Below are 19,554 nucleotides of genomic sequence, written 5' to 3' on the forward strand. Positions count from 1 at the left end.
GATGAATGTATAAATGTATGTGGATGAATGTATAAATGTATGTGGATGAATGAATAAATGTATGTGTAGGAATGAATAAACATATGTGGATGAATGTATAAACGTATGTGGATGAATGAATAAATGTATGTGGGTGAATGAATAAATGTATGTGGGTGAATGTATAAATGTATGTGGGTGAATGTATAAACGTATGTGGATGAATGAATAAACGTATGTGGATGAATGAATAAACGTATGTGGATGAATGAATAAACGTATGTGGATGAATGTATGTGGATGAATGTATAAATGTATGTGTATGAATGAATAAACGTATGTGGATCAAAGTATAAATGTATGTGTATGAATGAATAAATGTATGTGGATGAATGTATAAATGTATGTGTATGAATGAATAAATGTATGTGGATGAATGTATAAATGTATGTGTATGAATGAATAAATGTATGTGTATGAATGAATAAATGTATGTGAATGAATGTATGAATGAATAAATGTATGTGGATGAATGTATGTGGATGAATGTATAAATGTATGTGTATGAATGAATAAATGTATGTGTATGAATGAATAAATGTATGTGTATGAATGAATAAATGTATGTGGATGAATGAATAAATGTATGTGGATGAATGTATGTGGATGAATGTATAAATGTATGTGGGTGAATGAATAAATGTATGTGTATGAATGAATAAATGTATGTGTATGAATGAATAAATGTGTGTGGATGAATGAATAAATGTGTGTGGATGAATGAATAAATGTGTGTGGATGAATGAATAAATGTGTGTGGATGAATGAATAAATGTATGTGGATGAATGGATGAATGTATAAATGTATGTGGATGAATGAATAAATGTATGTGTATGAATGAATAAATGTATGTGGATGAATGAATAAATGTATGTGGATGAATGTATGTGGATGAAGGAATAAATGTATGTGGATGAAGGAATAAATGTATGTGGATGAATGAATAAATGTATGTGGATGAATGAATAAATGTATGTGGATGAATGTATGTGGATGAATGTATAAATGTATGTGGGTGAATGAATAAATGTATGTGGATGAATGAATAAATGTATGTGGATGAATGTATAAATGTATGTGGGTGAATGAATAAATGTATGTGGATGAATGAATAAATGTATCTGTATGAATGAATGAATGTATGTGGATGAATGAATGAATGTATGTGGATGAATGAATAAATGTATGTGGATGAATGAATAAATGTATGTGGATGAATGAATAAATGTATGTGGATGAATGAATAAATGTATGTGTATGAATGAATAAATGTATGTGGATGAATGTATAAATGTATGTGGATGAATGTATAAATGTATGTGGATGAATGAATAAATGTATGTGTAGGAATGAATAAACGTATGTGGATGAATGTATAAACGTATGTGGATGAATGAATAAATGTATGTGGGTGAATGAATAAATGTATGTGGGTGAATGTATAAACGTATGTGGATGAATGAATAAACGTATGTGGATGAATGAATAAACGTATGTGGATGAATGTATGTGGATGAATGTATAAATGTATGTGTATGAATGAATAAACGTATGTGGATCAAAGTATAAATGTATGTGTATGAATGAATAAATGTATGTGGATGAATGTATAAATGTATGTGTATGAATGAATAAATGTATGTGTATGAATGAATAAATGTATGTGGATGAATGTATAAATGTATGTGTATGAATGAATAAATGTATGTGTATGAATGAATAAATGTATGTGAATGAATGTATGAATGAATAAATGTATGTGGATGAATGTATGTGGATGAATGTATAAATGTATGTGTATGAATGAATAAATGTATGTGGATGAATGAATAAATGTATGTGTATGAATGAATAAATGTATGTGGATGAATGAATAAATGTATGTGTATGTATGTATGAATAAATGTATGTGGCTGAATGAATAAATGTATGTGGATGAATGTATGTGGATGAATGTATAAATGTATGTGGGTGAATGAATAAATGTATGTGTATGAATGAAAAAATGTATGTGTATGAATGAATAAATGTGTGTGTATGAATGAATAAATGTGTGTGGATGAATGAATAAATGTGTGTGGATGAATGAATAAATGTGTGTGGATGAATGAATAAATGTGTGTGGATGAATGAATAAATGTATGTGGATGAATGGATGAATGTATAAATGTATGTGGATGAATGAATAAATGTATGTGTATGAATGAATAAATGTATGTGGATGAATGAATAAATGTATGTGGATGAATGTATGTGGATGAAGGAATAAATGTATGTGGATGAAGGAATAAATGTATGTGTATGAATGAATAAATGTATGTGGATGAATGAATAAATGTATGTGGATGAATGAATAAATGTATGTGGATGAATGTATGTGGATGAATGTATAAATGTATGTGGGTGAATGAATAAATGTATGTGGATGAATGAATAAATGTATGTGGATGAATGTATAAATGTATGTGGATGAATGAATAAATGTATGTGGATGAATGAATAAATGTATCTGTATGAATGAATGAATGTATGTGGATGAATGAATGAATGTATGTGGATGAATGAATAAATGTATGTGGATGAATGAATAAATGTATGTGGATGAATGAATAAATGTATGTGGATGAATGAATAAATGTATGTGTATGAATGAATAAATGTATGTGGATGAAGGAATAAATGTATGTGTATGAATGAATAAATGTATGTGGATGAATGAATAAATGTATGTGGATGAATGAATAAATGTATGTGGATGAATGTATGTGGATGAATGTATAAATGTATGTGGGTGAATGAATAAATGTATGTGGATGAATGAATAAATGTATGTGGATGAATGTATAAATGTATGTGGATGAATGAATAAATGTATGTGGATGAATGAATAAATGTATCTGTATGAATGAATGAATGTATGTGGATGAATGAATGAATGTATGTGGATGAATGAATAAATGTATGTGGATGAATGAATAAATGTATGTGGATGAATGAATAAATGTATGTGGATGAATGAATAAATGTATGTGTATGAATGAATAAATGTATGTGGATGAATGTATAAATGTATGTGGATGAATGTATAAATGTATGTGGATGAATGAATAAATGTATGTGTAGGAATGAATAAACATATGTGGATGAATGTATAAACGTATGTGGATGAATGAATAAATGTATGTGGGTGAATGAATAAATGTATGTGGGTGAATGTATAAACGTATGTGGATGAATGAATAAACGTATGTGGATGAATGAATAAACGTATGTGGATGAATGTATGTGGATGAATGTATAAATGTATGTGTATGAATGAATAAACGTATGTGGATCAAAGTATAAATGTATGTGTATGAATGAATAAATGTATGTGGATGAATGTATAAATGTATGTGTATGAATGAATAAATGTATGTGTATGAATGAATAAATGTATGTGGATGAATGTATAAATGTATGTGTATGAATGAATAAATGTATGTGTATGAATGAATAAATGTATGTGAATGAATGTATGAATGAATAAATGTATGTGGATGAATGTATGTGGATGAATGTATAAATGTATGTGTATGAATGAATAAATGTATGTGGATGAATGAATAAATGTATGTGTATGAATGAATAAATGTATGTGGATGAATGAATAAATGTATGTGTATGTATGTATGAATAAATGTATGTGGCTGAATGAATAAATGTATGTGGATGAATGTATGTGGATGAATGTATAAATGTATGTGGGTGAATGAATAAATGTATGTGTATGAATGAAAAAATGTATGTGTATGAATGAATAAATGTGTGTGTATGAATGAATAAATGTGTGTGGATGAATGAATAAATGTGTGTGGATGAATGAATAAATGTGTGTGGATGAATGAATAAATGTATGTGGATGAATGGATGAATGTATAAATGTATGTGGATGAATGAATAAATGTATGTGTATGAATGAATAAATGTATGTGGATGAATGAATAAATGTATGTGGATGAATGTATGTGGATGAAGGAATAAATGTATGTGGATGAAGGAATAAATGTATGTGTATGAATGAATAAATGTATGTGGATGAATGAATAAATGTATGTGGATGAATGAATAAATGTATGTGGATGAATGTATGTGGATGAATGTATAAATGTATGTGGGTGAATGAATAAATGTATGTGGATGAATGAATAAATGTATGTGGATGAATGTATAAATGTATGTGGATGAATGAATAAATGTATGTGGATGAATGAATAAATGTATCTGTATGAATGAATGAATGTATGTGGATGAATGAATGAATGTATGTGGATGAATGAATAAATGTATGTGGATGAATGAATAAATGTATGTGGATGAATGAATAAATGTATGTGGATGAATGAATAAATGTATGTGTATGAATGAATAAATGTATGTGGATGAATGTATAAATGTATGTGGATGAATGTATAAATGTATGTGGATGAATGAATAAATGTATGTGTAGGAATGAATAAACATATGTGGATGAATGTATAAACGTATGTGGATGAATGAATAAATGTATGTGGGTGAATGAATAAATGTATGTGGGTGAATGTATAAACGTATGTGGATGAATGAATAAACGTATGTGGATGAATGAATAAACGTATGTGGATGAATGTATGTGGATGAATGTATAAATGTATGTGTATGAATGAATAAACGTATGTGGATCAAAGTATAAATGTATGTGTATGAATGAATAAATGTATGTGGATGAATGTATAAATGTATGTGTATGAATGAATAAATGTATGTGTATGAATGAATAAATGTATGTGGATGAATGTATAAATGTATGTGTATGAATGAATAAATGTATGTGTATGAATGAATAAATGTATGTGAATGAATGTATGAATGAATAAATGTATGTGGATGAATGTATGTGGATGAATGTATAAATGTATGTGTATGAATGAAAAAATGTATGTGTATGAATGAATAAATGTGTGTGTATGAATGAATAAATGTGTGTGGATGAATGAATAAATGTGTGTGGATGAATGAATAAATGTGTGTGGATGAATGAATAAATGTGTGTGGATGAATGAATAAATGTATGTGGATGAATGGATGAATGTATAAATGTATGTGGATGAATGAATAAATGTATGTGTATGAATGAATAAATGTATGTGGATGAATGAATAAATGTATGTGGATGAATGTATGTGGATGAAGGAATAAATGTATGTGGATGAAGGAATAAATGTATGTGTATGAATGAATAAATGTATGTGGATGAATGAATAAATGTATGTGGATGAATGAATAAATGTATGTGGATGAATGTATGTGGATGAATGTATAAATGTATGTGGGTGAATGAATAAATGTATGTGGATGAATGAATAAATGTATGTGGATGAATGTATAAATGTATGTGGATGAATGAATAAATGTATGTGGATGAATGTATAAATGTATGTGGATGAATGAATAAATGTATGTGTATGAATGAATAAATGTATGTGGATGAATGAATAAATGTATGTGTATGAATGAATAAATGTATGTGGATGAATGAATAAATGTATGTGTAGGAATGAATAAATGTATGTGTAGGAATGAATAAACGTATGTGGATGAATGTATAAACGTATGTGTATGAATGAATAAACGTATGTGGATGAATGTATAAATGTATGTGGATGAATGAATAAATGTACAGTATGTGTATGAATGAATAAATGTATGTGGATGAATGAATAAATGTATGTGGATGAATGTATAAATGTATGTGGATGAATGAATAAATGTATGTGGATGAATGAATAAATGTATGTGGATAAATGAATAAATGTATGTGGATGAATGTATAAATGAATAAACGTATGTGGATGAATGTATAAACGTATGTGGATGAATGAATAAATGTATGTGGATGAATGTATAAATGTATGTGGATGAATGAATAAATGTATGTGGATGAATGAATAAATGTATGTGGATGAATGTATAAATGTATGTGGATGAATGAATAAATGTATGTGGATGAATGAATAAATGTATGTGGATGAATGAATAAATGTATGGATAAATTTTTGCATTTATTTAAAATGTATGAATTCTTGAATGACTGCATATTTAAATTCATGCATTTATGTATCAATTATTTATTTATGTAATAATGCATACATATATGGATGAATATATATGAATGCATATAAATGTATGAAGGAAAGCAAGTATAATTTATTGTACATCAATGCATTAATGAATGCATGAATGGATGAATAAATATATGAATATAAATAAGTGTATAAATATATGACTATTTGAGTAAATACATAAATACATTTAAAATGTACGCACAAATTTATTAATAAATGAACAAATTAATGAGTCATGAATAATAATGTATGTATGTAAATGTATAGGTTAATGTTTATATAAAAATGAATGAATGTAAACAAACAATGCATATAAATGTATGAATGTATATGTATGAATGAATGAACGCATGTAAAGTATTGAATGAATGAATAAATGAATGCATGGATGCATGAATGAACAAATTTACATAAAAGTATTAATATAAATGTATTTATAAACATGTGAATGAATGAATACATGCAAGAATTAATGCATGGCCGAATGAATGAACAAAAATGAATAAACAAGATGTATGCCTATAAATGTTTGAACGCATGCATGAATTATATGTATGAATGAATGAATGTACAGTATGCATGGATTGATGGGTGTATATTAATTCATGGCTGTATGATTGACGATGTTTGAATGAATGTAAATATAAATGCATCATAGGTATATAAATGTATACTGTAAATGCATGCATGAATGAATGAATGCAGAGATGTATAAGAATGTATGAATTAATGCATTGATGCATGAATAAATGACAATGTTTGAATGAATGTATCAATATAAATGGATGTATTATGTATTTAAATAATGAATGCATGTATGCATCAATTAGTGAATGCATGAATGAACGAGTAAACAGTTATGCAAATAAATATATAAATGTATATAAATGCATGAATGTATATAAACGCATTCATGACAGTAAATGAATAAGTGAATGCATGCATAAATAAACATGTATATAAATGTGTGAATGTAAATAAATTCATTTATAAAATTATGAATGGATGAATATATGCATGAATACATGCAAGAATTAATGCATGCACGAATTAATGAACAAACATGAATAAACATGTATAAATGTAAGTACATGTTTGAATGCATGCATGAGTTTATTTGTATGTATGTATGAATGAATGAATGAATAAATTAACATATGTACAGTATGTATGTATGTATGGACTGATGGATGTATATGAATGCATGTATAAATGAATGACGATGTTTTAATGAATGTAAATATAAATGAATGTATGTATATAAATGTATGAATGCATGTTTGAATGAGTGTATGCATGAATAAACAGTTATGCAAATAAATATGTGAATCTATATAAATGCATGAATTATGTATATAAACATTCATGAAAGTGAATGAATGAATGAATGAATAAATGCATGTATAAATGCATAAATTAATGCATGGATGCATGAATGAACAAACATGAATAAACATGAATGCATATAAAATGTATGTATGCATGCATGCATGAATAAATGTATCAGTGCATGAATGTATGAGTGAAGTGTATATGTATGTATGTATGTATGCATGTATGAATGTATGTATGTATGCATGCATGCATGCATGCATGTATGATCATATGTATATAAATATATGAATGCATGCATGAATGAGTAAATGCATGAATAAACAGTTATGCAAATAAAGTGTGAATGTATATAAATGCATGAATGTATATATACAGTTGAAGTTATTAGGCCACCTGAATTATTAGCCTTGCTGTTCATTTTTTCCCCAATTTCTGTTTAACGGAGAGAAGATTTGTTCAACACATTTCAAAACAATAGTTTTCATAATTCATTTCTAATAACTGATTTATTTTATCTTTGCCATGATGACAGTAAATAATATTTGATTAGATATTTTTCAAGACACTTCTATACAGCTTAAAGTGACATTTAAAGGCTTAACTAGGTTAATTAGGTTAACTAGGCAGGTTAGGTTAATTAGGCAAGTCATTGTATAATGATGGTTTGTTCTGTGGACTATCGGAAAATACATAGCTTAAAGGGGCTAATAATTTTGTCCCTAAAATGTTTTTTAAAAAAATTTTAAACTGCTTTTATTCTAGCCAAAATAAAACAACTAAGACTTTCTCCAGAAGAAAAAATATCAGACATACTGTGAAAATTCAGTAAAATCATTTAGCAAATATTAAAAAAGACTTCAACTCTATGTGTGTGTATATATATATATATATATATATATATATATATATATATATATTTATATGCAGTCATGAAAGTGAACGAATGAATGCATGCATGAATGAATGAACAAACATGAGTAAACACATGAATGTATGTATGAATGAATGAGTAAATTAATTAATGCAGGACTATAAACAAATGCATTTGAATTTATGTAAGAATAAATTAAAGTGTATATGAATGTACGCATGGATTTGGATTATATAAATGTATGAAAATGCATCAATGCATGCATAAATGAACAAACACAAGTAAACGTATGAATGCATGCATGAATGAGTATAAATGAGTAAACATGAAAGTATATAAATATATACACATGTATATAAAGGCACAAATGAATGTATGAACAAATGAATGAATGCATGTATGCATGTATGCTTGTATGTATGTATGCATATATGTATGCATGCATGCATGTACGGTATGCATGTATGAATGAATGTATGCATGTATGTATGTATGTATGCATGCATGTATGTACAGTATGCATGTATGAATGAATGAAAGAATGCCAAGATGTAACATTGAGAAAAAGTCATACTTTAACAAACTTATTGTTTAGAGAAAAAATACTTTTAAGAAAGAATGCTATATAAAAAAATAACATGATACAAGCCCTCATTACTATTTAGTAGATGTAAATGAACAACTGTCAAATGTAATGCAAGTATGAAGTAGCTGCTTTGCTGATAATATTGATATCTCAAAGTCTGATAAGATGTCTGAACTATCTACAATAACTGAGTGTGTTAAAGATGTAGAAGACTGGATGAAAACAAATGTTTTGTATTAAACTCGGACAAGAAAGACTGGGACTTACTTATTGGGCCAAAAACCTGTATGTAGCAGATCTCACAAGTCAACCTTTAATTACAGAAATATAACATGAGTTTTAGTTTTACAGTCAAAAACCTGGGTGCTATATTAGACAGTAACTTTACTTGTGAAAGTCATATCTCGCCTCATAAAACAGCATTCTTTCATTTTAGGAATATCGCTAAGCTTAGAAATATGCCATCTTTTTAACATGATAAAGCCTTGTTTTATTTAAGTTGATGTTTTGATGAGCTCTAGATCGGAGTACTCTAATGTTCTGCTTGCTGCTGTTCTGCAACCTCTATGACCATGTTCTTACTGGGTCAATAAAATATGATAATATCATGATCTACGGCTACACTAATTAATTTACTTTGTTATCATCCTTCGAGTCATCCAGGAATATGCCAAAAACAGCACAAACTATTGACCAATATAAAAAAGTACTTTTTATATATATCGATATCACTGCTTCTACAAAGTCAATCTGCATTCACACAAAATGTACTGTGTATATGATTGATAGCTGTAGAGTCCACATATCACAACTCTATACACTCTTTTTTTCTGTTTTCGTGTATGAATGCAATAAAACACCTTTTGTAAAGCTGCTTTGAAACAATAATTTTAGTGAAAAAGGGTATAAGTCAACTTGAATTACTGTATGTCAGTCAAAATATGCCAAACATTTGAGTTTGATCTGAGCATGTGGAGAGAGTTCAGACTGAAGGAGAGCAGAAACACAGCAGATGAAGATGAAGAAGACTCTGATCTACTCAATCTCACTGCATCTTGGAGGAGGGACGTAATGTTTCCATATAAAGTTCAAATGTTCATTTCCAGAAAAGTCTTTGTTTTCTCAGAGGGCAGCTCTGAGTCCAGACATCACCACACCAGCATTACAATACATTACCTCTGTTCTGAAACTTTAAAAGCTTCTGCATCCTCAGTGAAGAATCCTTCTCACAGTCTTAGCTTTTGATGGCAGAATATAAAGTCTGAAAAACCAAAGCAAGAAGAGAAAACACTCAGTGTTTAATTGAACATTGAAAATTAGTCACTACAATTAAATGACTCATTTCTAAGCAAAAAAAATTACATTAAATAGATTACTGATGTTTTATATAGCTTTAAATTGCTATCTAAAAACACATTATTGAACATTTCTATCTAATGTCTCCATGGAATAAGTTTAACAGCTTTAGAATTCTGCACATTGTGAAGCTCATATGTGGAACAGCAGAGCTCATAAGATCTAGAGAGAGTCCAGTCATTGCTGATGTCCTGCTGAAGCTGAATCTGCACTGATTTGACCAGTGTTTTCTACAGTCTGTCCAAGACTATTTCAGACTGTAATGATTCACTGCTGAAGCCATTAATAAAGCAGCTGTTGCTGGATAAAGCTCTGACTCGCAGCTCTTCTGCTCTTTCCTCCACACTTTGTGCTCATTAAATAAAGCTTGATGATCATTTGATCATTTTTTCTCAGACTCATCTGAAAGATTTGTTCACATCAGAGGAAAATGAAGATCTTTAATATCAGTATTGTTTACTCACATCAGTTTACAGCTTGAGTATCGTGTCACATCAATGAGCTTCTGCTTTGAGGCTCTAATGGGATTGTTACTCAGATCAAGCTCTTTTAGAAACTGCAGAGCCTTCGTGTTCATCAAACACTGAGTTAAAGAAGAAACATCTGTGATGCCACAGTTCCAGAGGCTAAAAAGAGACAAACAAACAGAAAAAGACAGACATGAGTGATGCTGATTGTGAAATGATGATCAAGAGTTTCAGCTTCTGCTTTACTTCATGATCATCAAGACCCTCAGGATTATTGGACTTTTACACCCCTGATTTATTAATTAAAAAAAGAACTGATTTACTATTAATAACTAATAATATTGAAGAATTCTGTACAAATATGAGATGAACACAGCCTCATTGTGAGACACTGAATATGAAGTGTTTTGGTTCAATGTTTAGGTTGAATTTTTGCTGTTTGAGCAGAGGTTGATGTTCAAAGAATCCTCTGTCCAACATTACTTCATATCATTGAGCAGTTGACAACAGCAGATTGAGTTCTGTTCTCGCTGGTGTTTTTATTATATGTCTAGCTGCATATTATTTCACTCATGAAGCAACGTGAACAATTTAGAACTAGATTATAACTATCGTTCTGACCTTTAATTTGGCTGTGGAAGCATGACAGTGGGCTTTGTTTTGATTGCAATTTATCCCACCTTCATTGTTTTTTGTTATACTTATTTATTTACCAACAAAAGTACATTAAGAGATACAAATTATGCCACAAAATTGGTTCCAAAAGCAGAATTTTTTTCCAACATAAATATGTAAAGGTCAAAAATAATGTCTGCCGTCTCATTTACCAGGCATTTATGCTCAACAACTATTCAATTCAATTCAATTCACCTTTATTTGTATAGCGCTTATACAATGTAGATTGTGTCAAAGCAGCTTCACATAAAAGGTCACAGTAAATAGGAACAGTGTAGTTCACTAGCAAACTGAACAAAACAAAGCAATTAATATTTAAACTAAACAAAAGTGCACATCCATTAATGGCTACAGCAACTTTAACTGGAGGACTAGTGCAGAGCCCAAAGTCATAGTGATGTGGGAGCTTTCCGACAAGATATTTTAATAAAATACAACACCATGCTGAAGTGGAAAAGGCCTTAATGTGTGCTTTCAGAAGATTAAATTGATGTAGTAAAGTGCTGACAATGTGAATATTGCTTTTTTTCTAGCTAAATTAACATGAATAAAGTGATAAATAATATACATTACTGACAAATGAAACCACTTCAGATCCCTGTCTATCAATTGCATAAATTAAAAAAAAAAAACGCTGACAGAGGATCAACAGAAATGTAGTGTGTTCATTTCACACACATCAGTGCTGAATCTCTGTATGTATGTTCATGAGCAAATGAGTACACTTAAGAAATATTTTTAGACATTGATAAAAGTGTGACAGGGTTACAAGTTAAAAAAAAGTCACCTCTGCACAACACCAGTCTCGAGTCTCACAGATGAGCTTCTGAAGGATAAAAAGCAGACGTGAGGATCCGGCCTGGGACACTTTATAGTGTCGTTTTAGTGTTTTAGAACTATGTTCCTTAGGATGTTTTTGCTAGGTTTAGCTGTCTTGTTTTCTAAAATCTCCAGCGGGATGTCGAAGCAGTATCATATTCTCTGTTGTAACTAGCATAAACTTGTGTTCTACATTCTGATTCATTGGGTAAAAATCCTTGAAGAATGAAACATTAACATCACTGCTGAGGATCTGAACCACACTGCCTTTAATAAACTTAAATTCTCCACAGAACTCTGCTCAGCTTACATATTTTATGTACAAGAGAACACATTTGGCAAGGCACTGGCGATTATTGCCGAGTTCAGACTGCATGATTTTCAAAGTATTCGCACCACAGATGTTTTCACACTGCATGACTATCTGGGGTAGCATTGCATGACTACTGTGTTTACACTGCAAGATGGATCAACGACAGGAGGGTTCACACTGCATGACTTTGCAATAGGAAGAATCGTAGACTACTTCATCTCAGTCCACAAACTGGTCTCACAACCAAAGATGCGAGAAATGACATGGAAACAACGTGAGGTCATGTAGTATATCTTTTCTTATTAACTAAATAATGAGAATGAAGCCTTTAGTGGTAAAATGTACTTATTTTGCTCACCTGGCCTTTGAAGGGAACTTGCAATTTCTCTTCAACTTTTTCCTTCTCTACCCGCTTGTGGTATTGCTCAGATGACACGTCAAACAGACACTCCTGCCAAATGTCCACTAGGTTTTCCTCCATTACTTGGGCCCAAATGGACCGAAAAGAAGCCCTTTTTACTTCTCGCCAACCTCCTGCTGGCCTACAGATACCCATAATAGTGGACGCTACTCTCTCATTGGTTGTAGGTGATCGATCGCCAATGTTTTTTTCAATCAGAAAACATTTCACATGACATGATTTTGAATCTCCGATAGCTCCAGTTATTTAGCATGTCAAATACCTCAAAGGTGTCGGCAACTCATCTGTGATTCTCTCAGATCCCATCTTTGATAGCTCACACTGTGTGATTGTGACTCGCGTGAACAAGCACCGATTGCCTGTGATTTCAGGCATTTGTCTGTGATTTCTTAAAACCTGTCAGCGAGTCAAAATCGAGGCTAAATCATGCAGTCTGAACTTGGCATAAGCCCAATACATCAAAATCTGTATCTAAAAAGTCTAAAAAGTGTTTGCCTGTTCACGGCTTCTTCCTTTCAAGTGTGAAATTTGAATTGTGCTACAATGGATTTAGTATTTCCAACATTTATTTTTTTTTTTCAAAATCAAAAACAACATGAGGGTTTGTGGACAGTGTACGTTGCATTCATTAGATTTTTAATTTTTAAACTAAATTTTAAAAAAATGAGGAAACGGCCATTTTCGTTTTTTCATTTGCCCACAAAAAATTAAATAACTGATTTTGGCTCTATTTTTGGTTTTTTTGATTCAGGGTAGGGAAACGGATAAATGACTTTAAAATTCATTATCCAAATGTAGGCGGTTCTGAAACGCCCATTTCCTCTGATTGGTCAACCAAATCTGAGCTAATAATAATTAAATGCCTAGGTGCTGATCCACAGAGGACTACAGGACTATTATTTTGAGGCCGACGTCACGATCGAGCTCAGATTTGGTTGACCAATCAGAGGAAATGGGCTTTCAGAACCGCACACATGTGGATAATAATTTTTAGTCATTTATCCGTTTTCCTACCCTGAATCAAAAAAACGAAAATCGAGCCAAAATCAGTTATTTAATTTTTTGTGGGCAAATGAAAAAACTAGGCAGTTTTTTCAAAAATCTTTGTGAATGTTAAGAAAGTATGTGAATGTTTCTCACCTCAGTGTCTCAAGTTTACAGTGTGAATGCTTCAGTACATCACATAAGAGATTCAGTCCTGTGTTTTTAATTAGATTCCCACTGAGGTTCAGTTCTCTTAGGTGTGATGGGTTTGATTTCAGAGCTGAAGTCAGGATCACACACTGTTCCTCTGTAATACTGGAACACCACAGACTAAAGACAGAAAGAGAAAAGACAATGACTCAGATTACTGTAAATTCCAGCTAGAAGTTATCAATCTGGTTCATTTATAGTAGTGCTTTAAAAAAAGCAAAAACACATTAAAAATTTCATGTTAATCAAACTTCAGCAGATCAAACAATTGAATAGTTTCAAATGCTTTAGTTTAAAGGTCTTTCTTTGTTGCTGTGTATCCATCCATTAAATAACACCATAATAAATGTTAATAAACCCACGGTATCTGCTGTACAGTATGATACTAACTGTAGTTTTTCCAGCTTGAATCGTGGCTTCATCAGTAAATCACTGAGGTTTTTCACTCCAGAGTCTCCTAGTTTATTCAGACTAAGATTCAGGTCTCTCAGGTGTGATGGGTTTGATTTCAGAGCTGAAGTAAGGGTCACACACTGTTCCTCTGTAATACTGCAATACAGCAGCCTGAAGACAGAAAAAGAAAAGACATCGAGTCAGATTCATGTGAAGTTTATTTTAGACTGTAGTTTATAAAATATAACTACACGTTTATTTTAATATAAGATCTGTTAATTAGCAGTATTGTTGAATCATTCTTCAGATGGAGAAACAGCAGCAGCTGCACTGCTATCCATGATGAGAATTGTTTTTTCTTGTCTTAAAATAATCTTTAATCTATGTGTTGTACAGTATAATGATGCTAACTGTAGTTTCTCCAGCTTAAATTGTGGCTTCATCAGTAAATCACTGAGGTTTTTCACTGCAGAGTCTCCTAGATTATTCCAGCTGAAGTCCAGTTCTCGCAGGAGTGATGGGTTTAATTTCAGAGCTGAAGTCAGGATCACACACTGTTCCTCAGGAATATTGCATCTCCACAGACTGAAGACAAAGATAAAAGACAGTGACTGAGCTCTGTGATGATCATCTTATTGAAGAGCTAGTGATACAGCATAAAGTCTTCATAGTGTTTGAATTTGTTGCAGCTCAACTCAAACATTAGATTACAGCATAAACGTGTATAACTTGTTATTGTCATCTATGGTCATGAAGCATTATTGATTTGAACAGAAAAGCAAGTACCACATGTCCACAGGCAAATGAAGAGCAGCCTCGTCCAGTCCAGTTAATGTGATTGATGAGAAGCCAAAGACAAATGAGCTGAATGACTTTAATTGTAGGTTTGGTTTAAGATATTTTTCAGAGGAATAGGAAACTGCACTGGATGCTTTATCTGTATCAGACTTAAAATAACTCTAGATCAGCATTTGGTGGAGAGATTGCTTTGTGGTATTCCAAATTTCTTTAAATGTATATATATTATGTTTTTACATTGTAAGATGCATTCTGATGAATCAGGTCTGACTGTCTAAGTGTGAAATAAAGTATCATGTCTCAAAGTATCAAAGTAATGCATATTGTAAGTTCCAGGCATGGCTGTGTCTTTTGTTCAACAAAGTGATACTTTCAGGAAAGACCCTGAAATAAGATTTTTCAACTAAATTTGTCATTGCAGTTTTAATTTCTACTAATAAGCGCTGCCCCCTAAATTGTGTATTTAACGGAGCACCAGCTACAGTAGTTCAGATCTTTCACTGAACGACACCGCGACGGCGAGTTCTCACTATAGGATTCTGCTTTGAAGATACCCGATCAATACTTCTAATCTCATCTTCAATTCACAACAGTTTTCACATGTCTGGCCCAACAGGGCTTCAGAGGCAGATGCTATCTCTGAGTGTTTATTGAAATCTTGCAGTAAAGAGTGTCCCATTTACCAGAAAGCTTTAAACACACATGCAGTTCCCTCAATCTAGTTCTATCATGTCCATGTTACAAAACTGCTATCTGTAAGGAGAATAATGACTATCATCCAGTAAAACTTCAAATGTAATAAAGTGTTTTAAGAAAATTATGATTAATTTAGTAAAATCAGATGTCAGGTTGTATTTTAGACCTTTTATAATTTGCATTTAGCTGCAAGAGAAGTACAAATGATGCTGTTATATCAGTGACATATTTTATACACAAGCATTAAGAGTATTCAAGCTCATTTGCACACCTTTTATTTCTAGATTTTCTAACCAGGCATACAGTACAATACTCATTTATAAAGCACATTTAAAAACAACTAAAGTTGGCCAAAATGCTGTACATAGGAGTACTAAAGACAGTGAAGAAATCAGAATATATAAGAGACATTTTAGCAAATAGGTCTTTAAAATGGACTTAAACACAGAAATGGAGGGGGAAAGTATAATGTGAATTGGTATAGTGTTCCAAAGTTAAGGACGAGCAACTGCAAACGTTCAATTACTCGGTTTTTAAATTAAGATCATAAGATCTCAATGATCGAGAGGGGGTACACGGACAGACCAAGGCAGTAAGATACTGAGGAGCAAGATTATTGATGGCTTCATAAACAAATAGAATTTTAAAATCAATTCTGTATTTAATGGATAACCAGTGAAGTGCAGCTGAAATAGGAGTTGCTGACTCGTTCTTGCAGGTGTCAGAGAGTAGTCTAGCAGCTGCATTTTGTACCAGCCGCAGACGAAAGGGAGAGAAAAGACTGAGAAATACCATAATAGAGAGTTACAGTAATCCAGACGTGTTATTAAGGCATAAATTACTGTTTGAAAATTTCTCTGGGATAAAAACAGCTTGACTTTAGACAGTTGTCTGTGGTGGTAAAAATAGAATTTTATGACAGTACTGATCTGTTTGTCAAATTTTACGTTTTCATCAAACATGACACCGAGATTTCTTGCACACTAATATGTGGGACCAAAAATCCCACATTGATGTTTAAGAGAGGATTTTCTTTGTGCCCAAATAAAATTACTTCAGTTTTGTTCTCATTTAAATAAAAAAAAAATTGCATGACAGCCTAAGTTTAAGGTCCTCTAAACAAGCCAGGAGTGGTTGTAAGCCATTTACATCTTTTTGTTTTAAGGGAAATAAATCAGAGTGTGGTCTGCGTATAGATGGAAGGAAGCTTTATATTTATTGAAAATGGAAGCCAGGGAGAGCATATACAGGGTAAACAATACAGGCCCAAGGATTGATCCCTGTGGAACTCCACAGCTGAGACCAGTTTAAGCTTAGGAGCATAAAGTTCACCTCAAACACACTGTGCCTCTGTTAGTGATGCGTTTACTCTCAATATTTTTCTCACTTATGAGACATGAATAATGTTTGTGTGAATTCATTAAACACACCATCAGACAGACAGAAAGACAGAAGATCTACTCTCAAAAACAAACCAGCTTGAATAACAAGCATCAGCATCTGTATAAAGGGACATTTGTGTATTTGTGTGTCACATTTCAGCTAATTTCTTTCTCTCATTCAGTTATTATAGCAGAAGCTGCAAAGCTCATGTTTCTGTAGAACAACATGTAATCAAGAACTGTTTATTTAATTTGTTTAAAGTCTTTAACAATAATTTACTGACTTGTTGATTTTTTTATTGTGACTGATTGCTTCTAGAAGACTTTAAACAGTAACATTTAATCTCACAGTAACATCTGTAAGGTATAATGATACTAACTTTAGTTTCTCCAGCCTGCATTGTCGGTTCATTAGTAAATCACTGAGGTTTTTCACTCCAGAGACTCCTAGTTTATTCCAGCTGAGGTTCAGTTTTCTCAGGTGTGACGGGTTTGAGTTCAGAGCTGAAGTCACAGCAGAATAACCTTCATCCATCATCCTACAACTGCTTAACCTACATTGGCAGAAAGAGAGAAAAAGCAGAAAACAAGAGTGAAGATTAAAGAATAATTCACATAATGGTCAAAAGCAAATAAAACAACTAGAGGAACAGAAATCAAAACATTTTCCAAAAGGCTTTATTCAAAGAGTCACAGATGTCACTTATGATCAAATCATCAAGTTTATTTCAGCAGATCACAAAATACAGAAAAACTTTACAGAAACATGGAATGTGAAAGCAAACACACTGTGTATAAAGTGTGTATTAAAATGTTGAAGATTTTTTTATTGATTGTGATTCTTGTATGTGAATGTTTCTCACCTCAGTGTCTTCAGTTTACAGTGTGAATCCTTCAGTACGTCACATAAGAGATTCACTCCTGTGTTTCTTATTGGATTCTCACTGAGGTTCAGTTCTCTCAGGTGTGATGGGTTTGATTTTATGGCTGAAGTCAGGATGACACACTGTTCCTCTGTAATACTGCAATTATACAGACTGATGACAGAAAGAGAAAAGATTCAGATCTTTATTAATCTAAAACACAAAGTAAACTCATCATGTATAATCATATCAAGGATTTAGGATAGTTATGAGTATCTTTACTTTTTCTTTTAGTGAAAAATGTAATTGTATTTAAAGATATAAATTCAATTATTAAATGGCTTGAAAACATAATAATAGTAAAAATCTTTTTTATATATCTCTTCTCAAATATTGTATTGCACAGATTTATCAGATTTTAGCAGATGAAATAAGTTTTATTGCCACAAAGCTCACAAAACTTCAGAGTTGAAAGATCTTTCTACTGATACACATGATATATCAGTCCATTACAAAACAGAATAACAAAGTTGCATCTCTCTTTATTTGCTGTACAATATAATGATACCAACCTTAGTCTCTCCAGCTTGAATTGATGTTTCCTCAGTAAATCACTGAGGTTTTTCACTCCAGAGTCTCCTAGTTTATTCCAGCTGAGGTTCAGTTTTCTCAGGTGTGATGGGTTTGATTTCAGAGCTGAAGTCACAGCAGAACAACCTTCATCTGTCAGAGAACAGCAGCTTAACCTATATTGAAGGTAGTGAGACAAATTAATTTATTAAATTAATATACATACAAATAGACTATATTTACAAATAAAATACGGTTTCATTTAAATTCAAAATACTTTTCTTTCTACTGTGAATGTTTCTCACCTCAGTGTCTCCAGTTTACAGTGTGAATCCTTCAGTACGTCACATAAGAGATTTACTCCTGTGTTTCTTATTTGATTCTCACTGATGTCCAGTTCTCTCAGGTATGATGGGTTTGATTTCAGAGCTGAAGTCAGGATCTTACACTGTTCCTCTGTAATACTGCAATTACACAGACTGAAGACAGAAAGAGAAAAGACAAAGACTCAGATTACTGTAAATTGATTATTTTCTTAGCTTATCACTTTTGTATTTCTAGCAAGATTTTGTCAATCTCAGGTAAAATGCAGAATCATTTATAGTAGTGATTAGTCAAAATCAAAAACAATA

The 19,554-nt window shown here is 31.6% G+C and overlaps 1 protein-coding gene across 2 annotated transcripts in view; it reads right to left on the minus strand.

Moving 5' to 3' along the window:
* Positions 1-19,554, minus strand: part of LOC130216386 (protein NLRC3-like) — a 229,101-nt gene that overhangs the window by 158,909 nt on the left and 50,638 nt on the right. The window contains exons 13-22 of one of the 2 annotated variants that reach the window (XR_008835795.1): positions 19,228-19,401; positions 18,925-19,098; positions 18,353-18,526; positions 17,870-18,043; positions 15,025-15,198; positions 14,611-14,784; positions 14,167-14,340; positions 10,796-10,957; positions 10,152-10,236; positions 9,243-9,286 (exon numbers count right to left, since the gene is read on the minus strand). Coding sequence is in view for 1 of the 2 variants with exons in the window: in XM_056448281.1 (XP_056304256.1) it covers positions 18,353-18,526; positions 18,925-19,098; positions 19,228-19,401 (522 nt within the window). In the remaining variant the exon portion in view is untranslated. The remainder of the gene's footprint in view (positions 1-9,242; positions 9,287-10,151; positions 10,237-10,795; positions 10,958-14,166; positions 14,341-14,610; positions 14,785-15,024; positions 15,199-17,869; positions 18,044-18,352; positions 18,527-18,924; positions 19,099-19,227; positions 19,402-19,554) is intronic. The other variant, XM_056448281.1, reaches the window with a different exon arrangement.

This window comes from Danio aesculapii, chromosome 22 (assembly GCF_903798145.1).
Source record: "Danio aesculapii chromosome 22, fDanAes4.1, whole genome shotgun sequence".
Lineage (NCBI taxonomy): Eukaryota > Metazoa > Chordata > Actinopteri > Cypriniformes > Danionidae > Danio > Danio aesculapii.